General features: G+C 40.8%; 1 protein-coding gene across 2 annotated transcripts in view; it reads left to right on the forward strand.

Moving 5' to 3' along the window:
- The window catches only part of LOC126299143 (serine proteinase stubble-like), a 204680-nt gene extending 194570 nt beyond the window's left edge, over window positions 1–10110 (forward strand). For both annotated transcript variants that reach the window (XM_049990911.1, XM_049990910.1), the window contains exon 10: window positions 9039–10110. In XM_049990911.1, the coding sequence (XP_049846868.1) occupies window positions 9039–9200 (162 nt within the window). In that variant the 3' untranslated portion in view covers window positions 9201–10110. The remainder of the gene's footprint in view (window positions 1–9038) is intronic.
- Window positions 10111–17340: the final 7230 nt, after the last annotated feature.

Raw genomic sequence — 17340 nt, forward strand, 5'->3', positions numbered from 1 at the left:
CCAAAAACGACCACAAAATAAATAATAGTAGTATCAAGAACTCAAGTTGCCCACACACTTGACACTGATATTACAGAAAGTTGTCTTACAATACTTTCTGCATTAAGCCATGCAGTTATGATTTGTTTTGGTCCTACTATGGAGTGCTGATTCTTAGTTGAACTGGTACTGTCTTAAGACAAATATGAACATTTTTGGTTAGCCTTTGCCATGACAGTTGTTGATATCAAATGAAACAACGAATTTATTGATACCAGTCACCTTTTATTTATTTCAACTACTTGTTTCGTAGATTTAAGCCTCCGTCCTCAAGCGGATTAATATGGCAGGTGTTTATTGTACTATGACTTTGAGATTATCTGTGCATTCTCTCTAGTAGAGAAAAACACACTATTTTAGTACATGGCTCGTAGTTTTTAGAGGCATTTTGGGGAAAGAACAAATTAAAATTTGAAAGTACAAATAAAATATCTGTGCTGAGTACAGACTCCTTGTCGTATCGTGGAACATCATATACGAGGTCTATTCAAAAAGTTCTGGAACATTCGTAATTTGCCGCCACTGATGTGTTGGAGCGAAATGTACTTGTCATACATGCACATGACTGTATTTAATGTCCGCCCCGGTAGCTGAGTGGTCAGGTCGATTGAATGTCATGCCAAGGGGCCAAGGTTCGTTTCCCGGCTGGGTCAGAGATTTTCTTCGCTCAGAGACTGGGTGTTGTGTTGTCCTAATCATCATCATCTCATCCTCATCGACACGCAAGTCGCCAAAGTGGCGTCACCTCAAAAGACTCGCGCGGGGCGAACAGTCTACCCGATGGGAGTCCCTAGCCACACGACGTATCATTTTTCACTGTATTTATTTTAATGTGTAACTGCCGGAAGTTTCATTGTTGTATGTCTGTTAGTAATTGTTCATTGCTGTATTGCGTAGAACGATGTGTCGCACAGTTTGCTAATTTCGAGATGGCAGAGTTAAAGGTGCAACGTATCTACATTAAATTTTCGTGTAACTCAAGGAAACCTTTACAGAAACACGCCTAAGGCTGCAGGAAGCCTACGGTGACAGGCGCTTAAGCTGCACTCGATGTTAAGGATGGTTCACACGGTTTAAAAATGGCTGAACGGAAGTTACGGATGACCCTCGTTCCGAACACCCCTCGACGTCTATTGACGACGCTCACGTCAGAAACGAAATTGTGCGCGCCAGTAGAAGACTGAGTGTCCCACGGATTGTGGAAGAATGTAACATTTTGGTTGGATAATGTCATGAAATCCTGACACACAACATCTTGGAATGCATCATTTTGCCGCCAGTTTGACCCACGGCTCATGAGTCAAGACCAGGATGACATTCTCCTCGCATTGTTTGAAAAGCTTTTGGATGGCCCAAATGAGAACGAGATGTTCATTAGGAGAATCATAACTTGTGATGTGACGTGGTTCTACAATTATGATGTTGAGACCAATGAGACCAAGCTTCAGTCTTCACAATGGGTCGGGGAAGGTTCTCCAAGAACAACAAAAGCTCATCAGGTCAGGTCAAATGTCAAAGCCATGCTGAAGGTTTTCTTGGTCTTTGAAACATTAGTTCATCACGAATTCGTGCCACAGGGACAAACTGTTAATCGATGGTACTATCGCGAAGTGTTCCGACACCTGCATGAAAATATGAGAAGGAAATGGCCCGAAATGTAACGAGACAATTCATGGCCCTTCCATCACGATAACGCTCCTGCACATTCATCCCTGTTGGTGCGTGAGTATCGAGCAAAAAACGAAATCACTGTGCTGCCTCATTCTCCAAGCGCCTCAGACCTAGCCTCTGCGGACTCTTTTTCCAAAGTTGAAAAACCCGTTAAAAGGACGAAGATTTACGACGACAGACGAGATGAACACCCACAGACGGCGCTTCGCACGATCCAGCAAGAGGCGTACCAAGACTGCTTCCGAAAGTGGAAACGGCGTTGCGAGCGGTGTATCAATTATGGAGTAGAGTATTTCGAAGAAGACCACGCACAAAAAGTAAAAGTGAAGTGTAGAAAGTTTTTTGAACACACCTAGTACACCATCACACTTTGGAAATTCTGAAGGGAGCAAAGATGTAGTCTAGAATTTAATACGTGCAAAGAACATACAGCAAAACCAAACACTATTTCAGAGCAAATCTGAACTCACTGTAAAGAGTTTTGGTTACGTAGATGAACAGAAATGTAACTTTAAATATTTCCAGTCGTCATAGATTCTTTCTTATCAGTTATACATAGCTTAGTATTAAATACCTATTTAAGTAATGAGGACGACATTTTAGAAACATAAAGTGTAATAATTTTCAACAATGGCATAATTTATACATAAACAATAACTTAGATAGATAGAGAGAGAGAGAGAGAGAGAGAGAGAGAGAGAGAGAGAGAGACAGTGTGTGTGTGTGTGTGTGTGTGTGTGTGTGTGTGTGTGTGTGTGTGATGGCAAGCAAGCGCGCGCATGCATGACATACAAATTTAATAGCATTGTCTGAGAAGTGACTGTTGTAAATAATATCGTTTCTGGATAAAATAATTTTGGGTACTGGGCCATGTAATGGTAAAATACTAGAACAGCTAAACTGCTGCACCCATCACTACCGAGTAGGTTCTTGAAAACACATAGTACAGCCACATACTGGAGGTGTCGTGCTACACCTGAGTCGTTTTTCTGCCCCAGCCGCACGTAACGTTCATGCTCCGAAACGCGAGCTCTAATAGGTCTCCTGGTTTCACCAACATAGGCTTCGCTGCAGGCCCACCAAAGTGTGGAGAACATTCACAGGATCCTTAGTGGACCTTAGACCCTGCGGCAACTCTGAAAAGCAAGTCTGATTCCTGGACAACACATAACCTTGCCTACATGATCATTTGTGTCACTTTTTGATTGTCTAAGATTATTTTCTTTGTTATTGTATATTTTGAGTGTTTCAAGGGTGTCCAATTTTTTGTCTTTAAGTTGGAGATGTAGAACGCTGAGACCTGTGCTTTTAGCATGGAGGTTAGCTTCATGCAGGTGGCCGGCTACTACTGATGTGCGGTAGTTTTGTTTCTTAGTATTGTCATGTGTCCCTTTAATCTAATCTCAAGTGACCAGCCTGTGTACCATGAAGAAACAGTCACATTCCAAACATTCAATTTTGTATACATTCGTATGATATAGTGAGTTTCTTGTGTTGCTGCTATGAGGTAATTTCTGCTCAGTCTTACTGTCAGTGGTGAAAGATATATTTAGGTCTTTGAATTTAGAGCCATTGGCAATCTAATATCAACTAATACCCAGGAATTGGATAGTGTAGAAGATGTTATCTTTAGTGTGTGTGTGTGTGTGTGTTTTGCTGTGATTTTGTAACTTCAGGGAGTGATAGTTGGACTTCTCTGTTCACAATATACTGGAATGCTGCACTTTTGTGGCTGTGGAGTGAAAAGTGGTGTTACAGTTTTAGTGTGTGTGTGCATGTGGGTATTAAACCGGGGACCTAGAAACGATGGAGAGGCTTCGCCTGTCGTAGCCTTCAGTGGTTCACAACCCCACAACAGGCCCCAGCAGTCCACCCACCTCACCGCTGCCCCACACTGAACCAAGAGTTATTGTGCCACCCCCGCCCCCCACCCCCAGGAATGTCTCATACCTCAAATGTTAATGTGATGTGGTAGGTTCCTGATAAATTTCTAATTAGTGCTAGTACATTATTCTTATCATCAACTCTAGAAAGTATATGCCAGCATCTACTTGCTAATCAACTGTGAAGCTTATATTTTCATAGATGTTGCTAAACTATTGGTTTAACTCACTAATATCATTTTTGTGCCATTAATTAAAGTTTTGGTATCACCTACACCCCCATCTTGGTAAATAAAGTTTTTGAGGGTGTAGTGGTTGTAATTTTGTCTTCCAAGGCGTTTATAAATATTATAATTAGCAACCCAGGTATGTTTTATCCAATTGCTAGGCCATTTCTTTGCTTGAATACTTTATTGTTGCATTTGAAATAGGTATATCAGAGAGTGAATTGTATTAGGTCTGTTAGTCCAGTGGTGTGTGCGTGTGGTGTGTGTGTGTGTGTGTGTATGTTTATGTGAGTGTGTATGTGTGTGTGTGTGTGTGTGTGTGTGTGTGTGTGTGTGTGTGTGTGTGGAAAGGGATTTTTTGTATTCTTCTAAGTTGGCCTCAATAACCTACAGTGTAGGGTCTACTGGTATACAGGAATGTAGGTTTTGTATATAAAATGAGGAAAGTTTCCCCATTTGGAAGTTTTATGTTGTTGACACGTTGCATAACTATTTCGTGTTTCTAATAGTTCTTTTATTGTCAAATGTGCACACTTCTTTAAGAATTTTCATGAGCTTTTTATTTAGTTTGAAGGTTGGATTGTTCATACAGTTCTGGTAGGGGTTCCATTTTTGTGCATTCTTGGTTGCAACAAGTGCAGAGGGTGCTCTGAGGATTTATTGCTACAATGTTTTTGTTTCTTGCATGGCGTGTAGGAAGTTTAAGTCATTTGAATTGTATTTAGTCTCCTTTTGGATTCTGGCTGTTGGGTCCTTAGGTATTTCTATTACATTGTTGCATTGGATGAAGTCTAAAATTTTCTCTATGTATATTGTACTGCTAATAATTACCTTTGTATTGCCCTTGATAGCCTTTACTATTATTATATTATTTACATTTATTTTAGTCTTTACGTTACTTGTGAGTGGTTCTTCCTTTTCTTACAAGCAGGGAGGGGTCTTATGATCTACTTAATCTCTATAATTTCTCTGATTTTGTTGGAAGTTACAGCTCTCTCATTTCACTTGTCGAGGGTGATGACTGAAATCTGTGTAATACTGATGATGAGTTTCCCTCATTTCTTTTGTTCCAATGTAATTTGAATGTTGTGCTTTAATCCTTTCCTGAGCAATGAATATTATGGTGATATTATTGAGAAAAGATGTGAAGAACCTTTCTTTCGGCTGTTTTCATTCAGCTTGGGAGGTAACTGTTGACTGATACAAATAACTATTTTTTCCTAGGTGTGTTCTTCATTTTATGCAGAATGGATTCAGTGTACTTTCTGTTTCAGCAATATATTCATAATCTACACAACAAAGCAACTTACTCAACAGCAGCTCCACATTATTAAGCTTTGCATTGATCGTTCGTGTTTTATGTGAAGTGGTTTTAGTTCGTTCTTCCCCAATAGCTTCCACATGTTTTCCAATATTTTCTTAGTAGTTTTTGTGTCCGTTTTGATGCCAATGTTGACATAATTTGGAATGATGTTATTTTCCATGAAATTTCTACTGACGTGTGTGTGCTCAGTCTCCATTGCAAGTTTATCTGAGGCCTTTCTATCTTCGAAAACAGCTGTGAATGTCTCACAGGTCAGATTAACTTTAAGTGCGAAAATTTTTACTTATTCTTTCCCATGACTGTTACTGATATCGAATGAAACATCAAGTTTAATGTTGACATTCACTTTTTATTTATTTCAACAACTCGTTTCATAGAGTTAAGCTCTATCATCATGAGGATTTATATGGATTAATATGGCATATGTGTGTTCTGTTACGACTTTTGTGTAACCTGTGTCTCTATCTAGTACAGAAAAAAAACACTATTTCAATACATGACATATAAGTTTTTGGAGGCATTTGAGTAAAAGGATGAACGAAAATAAAAATGTGAAAGTAAAAATAAAAATACCTTAAGAAGTCACATGCTCTTCTCATGATACATCACATGCACCATCACATTTTGCAAATATTCAAAGGAGCAAAGATTGATTATAGAATCAATCTTTCGTTGCATAGATGAAAAAATATGTAATTTAAAATATCTGCAGTGGTCATAGGATCTTTTCTGTCAAGTTTATGTAGTTTAGTAGTTTGTACACGTTTATGTAATGGGGCAACTTATAAGTTGTATTACCAACAGTGGTATAATTTATAAATAAACCATAATTTATTTCTTATTATTAAGTTACGTTGGTAGTGTGGGGAGAAAACGAGAGAGTATAGATCTATGTGGGGAAGAGCAGGGTTGAGAGAAAGTGGGTTAAAAAGAATAAGAAAAGGAGAGCATGGGTTTGGGTATGACAGATATGTAGGTGGTAAGATTACATCTATAACATGTTATAACTAAGTAATGGTTTAAGTAATCCGAGGTTATGCTTTAAACAATATATGCACATAGATATGCTCTTAACAATATAAACAGATGTACATACTCTCGAGTTGACATGAGGTATAAACTGTTCATTTCTTGGTGGATCTGTTGGGTTTGGGTTAGGTTAGTCAAGTACTCATTTAGATCGTGGGAACATGCAAGTAACTAACAAACTAATTCTTGGTAAATATGAGGAGAATGATGGTGGCAGTTTGTGTGTGTGTGTGTGTGTGTGTGTGTGTGTGTGTGTGTGTAAGTTGTCATTTTTGTCATTTAGGGTGGTTCAAATGGTTTAAATGGCTCTGAGCACTATGGGACTTAACTTCTGAGGTCATCAGTCCCCTAGAACTTAGAACTACTTAAACCTAATTAACCTAAGGACACCACACACATCCATGCCCGAGGCAGGATTCGAACCTGCGATCGTTTGGTCGCACGGTTCCAGAGTGTAGCGCCTAGAACCGCTCGGCCACCTTGGCCAGCGTTTAGGGTGGACCCAGTTTGTTTTCATTAGTGTTTTTGTATTTGCAGTATTTCAAGGATGTTTATTTTTATTGCCTTTATTTTGGATATATAGAATGCTTATACTTGCAATATTGACATTGCGTTTATTATTATGTAGTTGGGCAGAGAGTTGTAATGTGTGGATTTTTACAGCAGCACTATGAAACAAAAAAATACGACACATTAGCAGTATCTATCTACCTGCTTGTTACTAAACACCATATTAATATCACGAGCGTTTTATTATTTCTCCACTAGACAGTGCTCAGGTTACGTCAAAGTTGTAACACAACATTGTATGTTATCAAGGAGACAAACCAGCAGCTGCCTTATCACCTATAGCCTGGACCGAAACTAAGTTTATTGTGCAGTTTCTTTTCCTGTCATTCTAGTAAAGCCAGCGAGTTCACTTGATGATTAGTAGGACACCCTTTACTAGATCTTTGCCAGACAAAATATCTTCAGCAATTAGTGACCCAAATATTTTGTGTTTTTAGCCTATAGTGCTTCGCACTCAGAGGTTAAATATCGTGCAGTTTACTGGAATACACAATATACACTCCTGGAAATGGAAAAAAGAACACATTGACACCGGTGTGTCAGACCCACCATACTTGCTCCGGACACTGCGAGAGGGCTGTACAAGCAATGATCGCACGCATGGCACAGCGGACACACCAGGAACCGCGGTGTTGGCCGTCGAATGGCGCTAGCTGCGCAGCATTTGTGCACCGCCGCCGTCAGTGTCAGCCAGTTTGCCGTGGCATACGGAGCTCCATCGCAGTCTTTAACACTGGTAGCATGCCGCGACAGCGTGGACGTGAACCGTATGTGCAGTTGACGGACTTTGAGCGAGGGCGTATAGTGGGCATGCGGGAGGCCGGGTGGACGTACCGCCGAATTGCTCAACACGTGGGGCGTGAGGTCTCCACAGTACATCGATGTTGTCGCCAGTGGTCGGCGGAAGCTGCACGTGCCCGTCGACCTGGGACCGGACCGCAGCGACACACTGATGCACGCCAAGACCGTAGGATCCTACGCAGTGCCGTAGGGGACCGCACCGCCACTTCCCAGCAAATTAGGGACACTGTTGCTCCTGGGGTATCGGCGAGGACCATTCGCAACCGTCTCCATGAAGCTGGGCTACGGTCCCGCACACCGTTAGGCCGTCTTCCGCTCACGCCCCAACATCGTGCAGCCCGCCTCCAGTGGTGTCGCGACAGGCGTGAATGGAGGGACGAATGGAGACGTGTCGTCTTCGGCGATGAGAGTCGCTTCTGCCTTGGTGGCAATGATGGTCGTATGTGTGCTTGGCGCCGTGCAGGTGAGCGCCACAATCAGGACTGCATACGACCGAGGCACACAGGGCCAACACCCAGCATCATGGTGTGGGGAGGGATCTCCTACACTGGCCGTACACCTCTGGTGATCGTCGAGGGGACATTGAATAGTGCACGGTACATCCAAACCGTCATCGAACCCATCGTTCTACCATTCCTAGATCGGCAAGGGAACTTGCTGTTCCAACAGGACAATGCACGTCCGCATGTATACCGTGCCACCCAAAGTGCTGTAGAAGGTGTAAGTCAACTACCCTGGCCAGCAAGATCTCCGGATCTGTCCCCCATTGAGCATGTTTGGGACTGGATGAAGCGTCGTCTCACGCGGTCTGCACATCCAGCACGAACGCTGGTCCAACTGAGGTGCCAGGTGGAAATGGCATGGCAAGCCGTTCCACAGGACTACATTCAGCATCTCTACGATCGTCTCCATGGGAGAATAGCAGCCTGCATTGCTGCAAAAGGTGGATATATACTGTACTAGTGCCGACATTGTGCATGCTCTGTTGCCTGTGTCTATGTGCCTGTGGTTCTGTCAGTGTGATCATGTGATGTATCTGACCCCAGGAATGTGTCAATAAAGTTTCCCCTTCCTGGGACAATGAATTCACGGTGTTCTTATTTCAATTTCCAGGATTGTATATTTTATTCTGAACACTATGCTTCAGTAATATATTCACAGAAATTAAATGACGAAAATGTTCCAGCATAACTGAAAGGTGGCTTTCTTCAGGATATGCATTTCTGTAAATTTGCTAAATATCGTCTTAGATATTTGTTGTGGTGAATAAGAGCAAACTGAAAACATAGCGTAATTCTTAGTGAACAAACTGTGTGTTGTTCCTGCTTTGTACGTAGAATAGCTATAAATCTAATAACAAATTTGTTTTGTGTGGGGCACTCTGCTATGTGCCTGCAATGCTCCTGCCTAAGAGTCATTTCGAAAGTAGTTTTTTACAGGGTGCCATGGTAGTGGCTTTGAAACTCAGACTGAACAATGAATTGTGTGTTTCAGGGTGATTCAGGTGGCCCAATGGTGATTCAACGAGAAGATAAGAGATGGCTGCTGGCTGGTGTTATTTCTTGGGGAATTGGATGTGCAGAGCCCAATCAACCAGGTGTTTACACACGTATATCAGAGTTCAGGGAATGGATCAATCAAATATTGCAGTTCTAAAGTGCAGTTGTTTGTGTTGTTGCTAGTGGATCTGTGATTTATAATGAAACTGTGACTTTATGTGGACTCAGAAAACTGTTTAATCTGCAGACACAACTAAAGGGTTTCTGAATGGAGAATGTGAGTGTGGCTTACAGCTGTGATACTTTAGTGGAGATGTGCCATAAAATAAACTGCACACAACAAATGTCCACTAAAATAATACACAAATATATGACATGTCAAACAGGACAAGACAGACAAACATAACTGTCATTGTGATATGTGTACTTTCGTAAATTATGTGTGGTTGCACAGGACAGTATTTAATTTTTTATATAATTTATTTTATTTTCTACTGAACTTTAGTTCTTTTTGTATGTTAATGTTATTTTTGTATGTGTGAGTAAATTATAATGGGAGACTTGGGTGTATTATTCACCTCCAAAACATAGCACTGTTGTATCAAGCAGTACTTATGGGCAGCTTTACCCTCTTAAATGAATGTAAAGTATATGAGCCCACATGATGGGAACATCAAGACTAATGAGTGATTGTAAGTGACAATGTACAATGCACAAAGGAGTTGTTATATATATATCCAGCATAAAAAGTAATTTAATCTCTCTCAGTAGACACCAAAAAGTAATGCTGGAATTCTCACAGTTGTTAACTACCTTAAAATTAAAATTTGGAAAATATTGAATCTTGATTATGCTGAGTGTACTAAAAAATGCAAATCTATGTAAAATTCCCTTCTCACATGCAGCTGATTGTTGTCTAAATACAATGATATTGCAGAATTGTGATTGAATAGGTATCAGAGTTCCCATCATATTAGTTTGACCATGCATTCTTTTGTAAATTCGATTATCATAAGCATATTTGTGAAATTAAAATTACAGTCAGATATTTGACTACACTAAAATAATTTTCTTGTTTCAAAAACTAGCATTATTACTTTTTGCAGATACACTACACATTTTCCTGAAGTAAAAGTTAAAATTCTTCAGAAATATGGATACAGTTACCTACCTCATTAAATCATTAATAGTAACATAGTGATTTTAATGAATGAAATTGCAAGCTACTTTCCAGAAAATACTCAGTGAGGTCACAATGGCACTTTTCCTATTCAGGGTACAATTTACATTTAATTTGAATATTTCAGCTGTAGGGGACACAGAAGTTGACTGAGAACTCCAAAAGATGTTTGCAGAAATACTTACGAAAAATCTGAAGTCTATTTTGTTAAAACCACAAATCCATAACCTATATTTAACAAGTCATTATAAATATTTCTGATATGCCATTTGTGAGAAGGAATAGTTGTCCAATTATTTATAAGTAATTATTTCTGTAGCTGATAAGGTTGATACATGACTACACTCTACTTTTTATGGTAGATATCAGTTGAAATCCATGAAGTTAACAGCAGCTACCAATACAAGGCCTGAGGATGTTCCAGTCATGTGTCATGCCAAACCACTATATTCAGTGTGACAACATGCACAATTCCTCTCCAACACAATTGATATGTTAAATTCAGTTCCTTGTGGATGAATTTCACATGGAATTCACAAATAGTGCCTTCTTGAAACCAAATTATGCTTTGAACAAAGAATTTTGTATGGCCACAGAACTATATTACACAGCTTCCCCTGCAGCATCATTTATTCAGCGAATTTGATCTGTAACATAGTTTATTAATACATTTCGTACAGGGTAAGACAATTTTAAGAAACACAAAGACAGGTTTCGGGGGGAGGGGGGGGAGGGGTTCTGGAGGTAACTACAGGCAATTCAAATTTCAGTTTGTTAACATTAAATTACAGATTTACAGTAGCCAATCTGCAGAATATAAGCTTGAATTACAAATGCTACAAGCAAAAGTTCAAGAAACTCTTACTAAATAAAAGAAGTGATCTAATAGTAACATTTTCAGTTTATTTTTAAAGAGAATTATTTCTTCAGTGTTTTATACAATTACATAACTTACGGAATATCATAACTGCACTGTGTAAAACTCTTATTTGACATGATGCTGTTTAGAATTGAAATATTTGATAATATATATTGATTCTTTGATTGTTGCCATGGACATATTTATTTTCTGTAAGTTCCCTAGTACTATTTAAAAGGTAGTCATTTGCAAATAGTAGATCCATAGCTATAAAGGTTCAGCATACTCTCCATTCTTATTGAATGAACTGTAATGTGATTTACTGAAATTTCCTTACATTCCAAATAGCTCTGAAAACTCTCTTCATTATTCTAAAGGCTTCTCTGCTGGTGATGGAGTTTCTTCAGAAGGTTGATATGTACCTAAATAATAAATAGGAGTATATATGATATGACTGGGTTCATAGTGATTTCGTTTTACTCTGAATTAACACATATAGCCTTTATTTCAAGAAACATCACGCCATAGTCATGTTTTAGGTTGATAATTACTTACATGAATAGAAATTTAGTTTGAGTGACTAATCTCATAATCATCTTATGAAGCCAATCTAATCGTTTCCAGAACTTTCGTAACTCCTTTATTTAACGTATAAAATCCAAGTAATGGAGATGTTTGAGTTCTATTTGGGTGATATGTGTGTAGTTTTGTTCATAAAAGCATCCTGCTGAACCAGCGGAATAAAAAGGGAGTACTAGGTCATTATTAAATGTTGATAGAACATCTGCAGCTTTGAAGATAATGTACACATAAATCATATTATTACTAAGATTCCTTATACAGTCACTTACACAGTATCCTTGTAGATAATGGAGAGAATACGTACTTGACACGTAGAGAGTGATTCACCTAAAATTTGCACTGCAAATATTGCGTAAATGGAAAGCGCTATTGCTGTGCGGTTTTCACAGAATGGATTAGTAGTCAGGAGCTCGTATTTTTAGCCAGTCAACAGACTTTAATAGTACTTAGCAAGTGTATTTCTTGTGCAAACATACACTTTTCTAAACGGAACCATTTTAAATGGAACGTTGCCTATTGACACAAACAAACTAAAGGTAGGCTATATTAGAATGTCAGTGGTGTTTGCCGCAGAATTCTTGTGCGAGTTGTTTATGAGATACCGTATTTGGAAAAGTTTCCACACTGACACTAGTTTGTGCCACTCAACGTGCATAGTCGCTAGAGACCATGTTGTTATGTTTGCTTACAGTTTGCTTATGTGTTTTATGTTAACAGATATTGTTCTATTTATAAAAGAGTATGTTTGCTCAAAAAATTCGCTTTCTAATTATTACTAAATCTGTTGATTGGCTAACAATACGTGCTCCTGACTAACAGTCTTTCTGTGAAAACCGCACATTTCCGCAAATTTGTGGAGCAAGTTTGATGTGCTGCTACCTGTATATTTTTGTAGAGTGTTTCATTATGTGCAGTTGTTGGTTGTTCACATATATGAAGCCATAAAAAGAATATATTCTATGTTTCCACCAGAAAGATAACCAATCTCAGACGCTTTTATGTAATGCAACAGCTTCAAAATTTTGTTAGAGTACTGCCTTTTGAAAAAAATTAAGAGTGTTCTGGCTTGCCTTAAAAATGGTTTTTATCAGCATTACGAAAATAATTTTTCAAACACGTAGCAGCACACAACACATATTCAGATTTATTTTAGGCAAGGTGTCCACGTGAAAGAAGACATCTACAGTCACAGTAGGAAAGATGTAGTAGAATGTAAATACTTTAGGAGCAATGGGGAGCATTCAATAAAAAACAGAAAGAATGGGTTTTAGACAGTCCCACGCAAATAAAGGAAGAAAACTTGCTAACTTTCTAAATGAATTATTTCTCGAGCTAGAGTGCAAATAAACACACACACACACACACACACCTGTGCACCCCTACAGAGGGCAATCCTGTGGGGAGCGGCACATGATGAAGGCGATGTGAAGACGTGTATTGGGAGGTAGTTATAGGACAGAGGAAGGGGAAACTGTTGGGTGGAGGATGTGGGGGCAGTGGGTTAATCATGATTCAGGTCAGGAGGGCTCATCAGAGAAGTATTTATTGCAAAGTTATCTCCCAACTGTGTAGTTTAGAGACGCTAGTGGTGGAGGGAATGATCCAGGTGACCCAGATTGAGATGTAGCCATTGATATCGAGCTTGTTGTGCTCATCTGCATGTCGGACCAACGGATTGTCATCTTTGTTCTGTGGTGGCAATTCATTCTGATGGACAGCTGGTTTATTTCATTACCGATAAAAAAAGCTGTGCAGTAACTGCAACAGAATTTGTATACAACATAGGTTAGTGCGTTTAATATGAAATTGGTTTGGATTGAAGCATAAGAGAGGTGGTGGATAATGTCCAGGAAGATGGCAAATTGGGTTGATGAGGGCTAGGTAAAGTACAATGGAGGAAAGGTATTGTGGTTGAGAAGGAACAAGGACAGAGTGTCTTGACCGTGAGTCCAGGTTATGAAGATATCAGCAATGAACCAGGACCAGATAAGAGATTTGGAAGACTAGGAAGGTTTCTCCTAGATATCCCATAAAACGTTTAACTTAGAAGAGTGCTATGGAATACCCTTACTCAGTGTATTGGAGGTCTCATGAGGGAGGCCCTTTGCAGAGAGGCAGACCACCCAAAGCAAGCCTGCAAACAGATTTCCCTCACCATATCCTTGACCACCTCTAATCCTCTCACCATCCCCATGATTCAGTCACAGAGGAGCACCTCCTTGTCATTCAACTGCCACTCTTTTCGATTAACACCTCCAAGCAATTGATCAGAATCTAGCATCTCACATCAAAGAAACTAACCACTTCCTGCTCCAACTTGCACCTTTTTATAGGACATCAACAGGAAATCAGCCAAGCACCCCAAAATCCAAAACCTTTGTCTGGTTCAGGTTTGTTGATGATATCTTTCATGATCTTGACTTAGATCCAAGATACCCTATTTTCATTGCTTCACAAAATCAGCACCTTCTCTCCCATCTGCTTTACCTGATTCTGCTCAACACTGTATGCTACCTTCCCAGATGCTGACCTCCACGTCTCGTATGGCGCAATCCACACCTCTGTCCATATGAAATGTACTAACCTCCAACAGCACCTGCATCTGAGTAGTTGAATCCTTTCCACACAAAACATTGCCTCCCATACACCCTGGCAACTCATGGATGGCATGTGCATCTTCATATTTTCGCCGCACAAATAGCGATCCGTAAAATTTCGGGTGTGCAGCAGCATAAATTTGACTCCTTCTTCTAATATTTCGGCTATATACAGTCCAGTCATATTCAGAGTGAGCCGAGGAGACTGACGCTGGGGATTGATGACCATAGATGTTAAGTCCCATAGTGCTCAGAGCCATTTTGACTGATGCTCCAGCTTTTTTTGTTCTTTGTTTTTTTTTCTTTATTGTGATTTCATTCCCCTGCCCCATATGGGCGGAGGAGGGCTGTCAGCGGCACAATCCGCCGCTCTTCAGCCGAGTGACATGACAACTTAAAATAAGAATAAAATGTTACATACATAAGGCGATAAAGGGAAACTTAAAACAGAATAATGGGAGAAAAATGGAGGTAAAAAATAGTCTAACATGGAAACATTCATGGAGGACAGTTAAAAAAAGTCACCAGAAAGTTAAAAAACACAGTTGGCCATTCTTCAAAACTCAGAGAAGACACTGAATGGACATGCACAGGTTAAAAGTCGGCCACAGTAGTAAAAGCACTCCGGAACAACACACTTAAAACTCACTTGGAGCACACACGACGAAGAATAAAACTGCCAGGCGGGACCTGCTGGGGGAAAGGGCAGAGAGGATGGAAAAGGAGCGGAGAGCAAGGGGCAGCCGGGGAAGCGGCGGGGTGAAGAGAGGAGGGGCATCAGTGGGTACACGAAGAGGCAGGGGACACGTGGGGTGGGAGAGACGCTCCAGCACTTGCTCCGTCCTTTTAAAGTCATGGACCGCACCACTGCGCATGCGGCCACAGATACACAAGGCGCCAGAGACTTTAATCGGCGGCAAAGACGTATGGCATATGCACATGGTGATATCGATGTATCACTGCGAGCTGAACCGTCGCGATGTCTATGTGATTTTATTACAGTAACTGCCGGATTCCAAGATTTGTCCAAGTTGAAGCCGCTATCTCTATTAATTAAATTACTTGCCAAGCGAATTTCAATTGCTTCCTTCACTACTGAGTCCCAGAAGGACGATGTCGAGGCTAAAATTTCGACGTCATCGTACACCATAGAGTGCCCAGTGTTAATACAGTGCTCGGCCACCGCTGATTTATTAGGTTGTAAGAGCCGGGTGTACCTGCGGTGCTCTGTGCATCTCTCCTGGATAGTATGTGTTGTCTGTTCGATGTATGAACGGCTGCACTCACAGGGCATCTTGTAAACCCCAGGCTTCCGGAGCTCCAAATCATCTTTAACGGAACCCAGGAGTGCTGCTGTCTTTGGTGGAGGGCGAAAAATCACTTTCACTTCATACTTACTGAGGATCCCTCCAATTTTTACAATAGGCTTCCCACGTATGGCAGAAAAGCCATCGACTTAAACCTTTCCTTGCCTTCTTCTTATTTTCTTCTACCCACAGTTGGTTTCATTTGTAGCGCCTTATGTATCTGCTGTTGTGAGTACCTGTTGGCTTCAGAAACTCTTCTCAGGTGTAAAAGCTCGTCCTCCAGACTGCTCTCGTCAGTAATGATATGTGCTCTGTGTACTAGAGTTCTGAATACACTCATCGTCTGTGAAGGATGGTGGCAGCTACTTGCGCGTGAATATAAATCTGTATGGGTCGTTTTTCGATAAACCGCGTGTCCCAAGGTGCCGTCATCTTTACGCCATACCAGCACTTCCAAAAATGGAAGGCATCCATCTTTTTCGGTTTCCATCGTGATCTGAATTTGTCTGTGGATGGAGTTCAGATAATCTAAAAATTCTTTTAACTTGTCTTCACCAGGGGGCCACACTACAAACGTGTCGTCAACATACCTCCAAAACACTGTGGGCTTCAAGCTTGTAGATTCCAGCTCCTTCTCCTCGAAGTCATCCATAAAAAAATTGGCCTACAAAGGCGACAAAGTACTACCCATGGCGACACCGTCAGTTTGTTCATAAAATTCGTTATTGAATAAAAAATATGTTGAGGTCAAAATATGTTCAAATAAAGCTGAAATCTCTTTATCGAAACTTTTTCCAGTGAGAAGCTATGATTCCGAAAGAGGAACCTTTGTGAACAACGACCCTACATCGAAACTGACTGTCATATCAGAACTGCTCAGTTTCAGTGATTTCAGTTTGCCAATGTCGTCCACATAGTCACCTTGCAACGGGGATCATATCCCTGTGGAAGACAGTTGCACTTCCTACTACAGTGTCATCATAGGCTCATACTATCCCACCCGAAGCAGGGCCTCCTGTGAAAGCAGCCACATCATACACCAAATCGCTGCATCACTGCTCAGCTTTTCTTGTTGACATGACAACTAACCAGCTGTCAGTCAGTATAAATGGCCAATGCAAAACTGTGGCTGGGAACAGAGAGCCATACAGTAGCACAACATGCAGCTGTACACAACATGCTTGATTTCAATAGCTGCTTGACAGCAATCTGTATCCTTCCATCCACTACCATTTTCTCTGAACTACACAGATGGAAGTTAACCTTGCAACACATCCTTTGCTCCTATAACCCTCGTGGCCTCAATCACAGTTCTGTTATCCTACTGTCCCCACATCCTCCATCCAACAGTTTCACCTTCATCTGCCCTACCATCCCCTCCTAACTCACATGTCTATGACACCTCCATAATGCACCACTCCCCACTGGCTATGACACCTGTACACCACATGTCTAGCCTGTGCACCTGCCACCCCTTCCTGCCATATTCCTAGCCAGTAGGCTGGTTGTCTATCGATAGACCACTTGCTACCCATCCCCACCCTTTTTCTTGCCTGCTATCTCTCTCCCCCTCTACCCAACACACCCTATATAGCCCCCACCCCACCCCAGTCCACCTGCTAAACTGCAGTTCTGGCATTGTGTATTCAGCTGGCATCATGTAGGGGCAAAGACATGTGTGTGTGTGTGTGTGTGTGTGTGTGTGTGTGTGTGTGTGTGTGTGTGTGTGTGTGTGATGTGTGTGTTGAATCTCATATGTAGATAAATGTGTG

Source organism: Schistocerca gregaria, chromosome X (genome assembly GCF_023897955.1).
Source record: "Schistocerca gregaria isolate iqSchGreg1 chromosome X, iqSchGreg1.2, whole genome shotgun sequence".
NCBI lineage: Eukaryota > Metazoa > Arthropoda > Insecta > Orthoptera > Acrididae > Schistocerca > Schistocerca gregaria.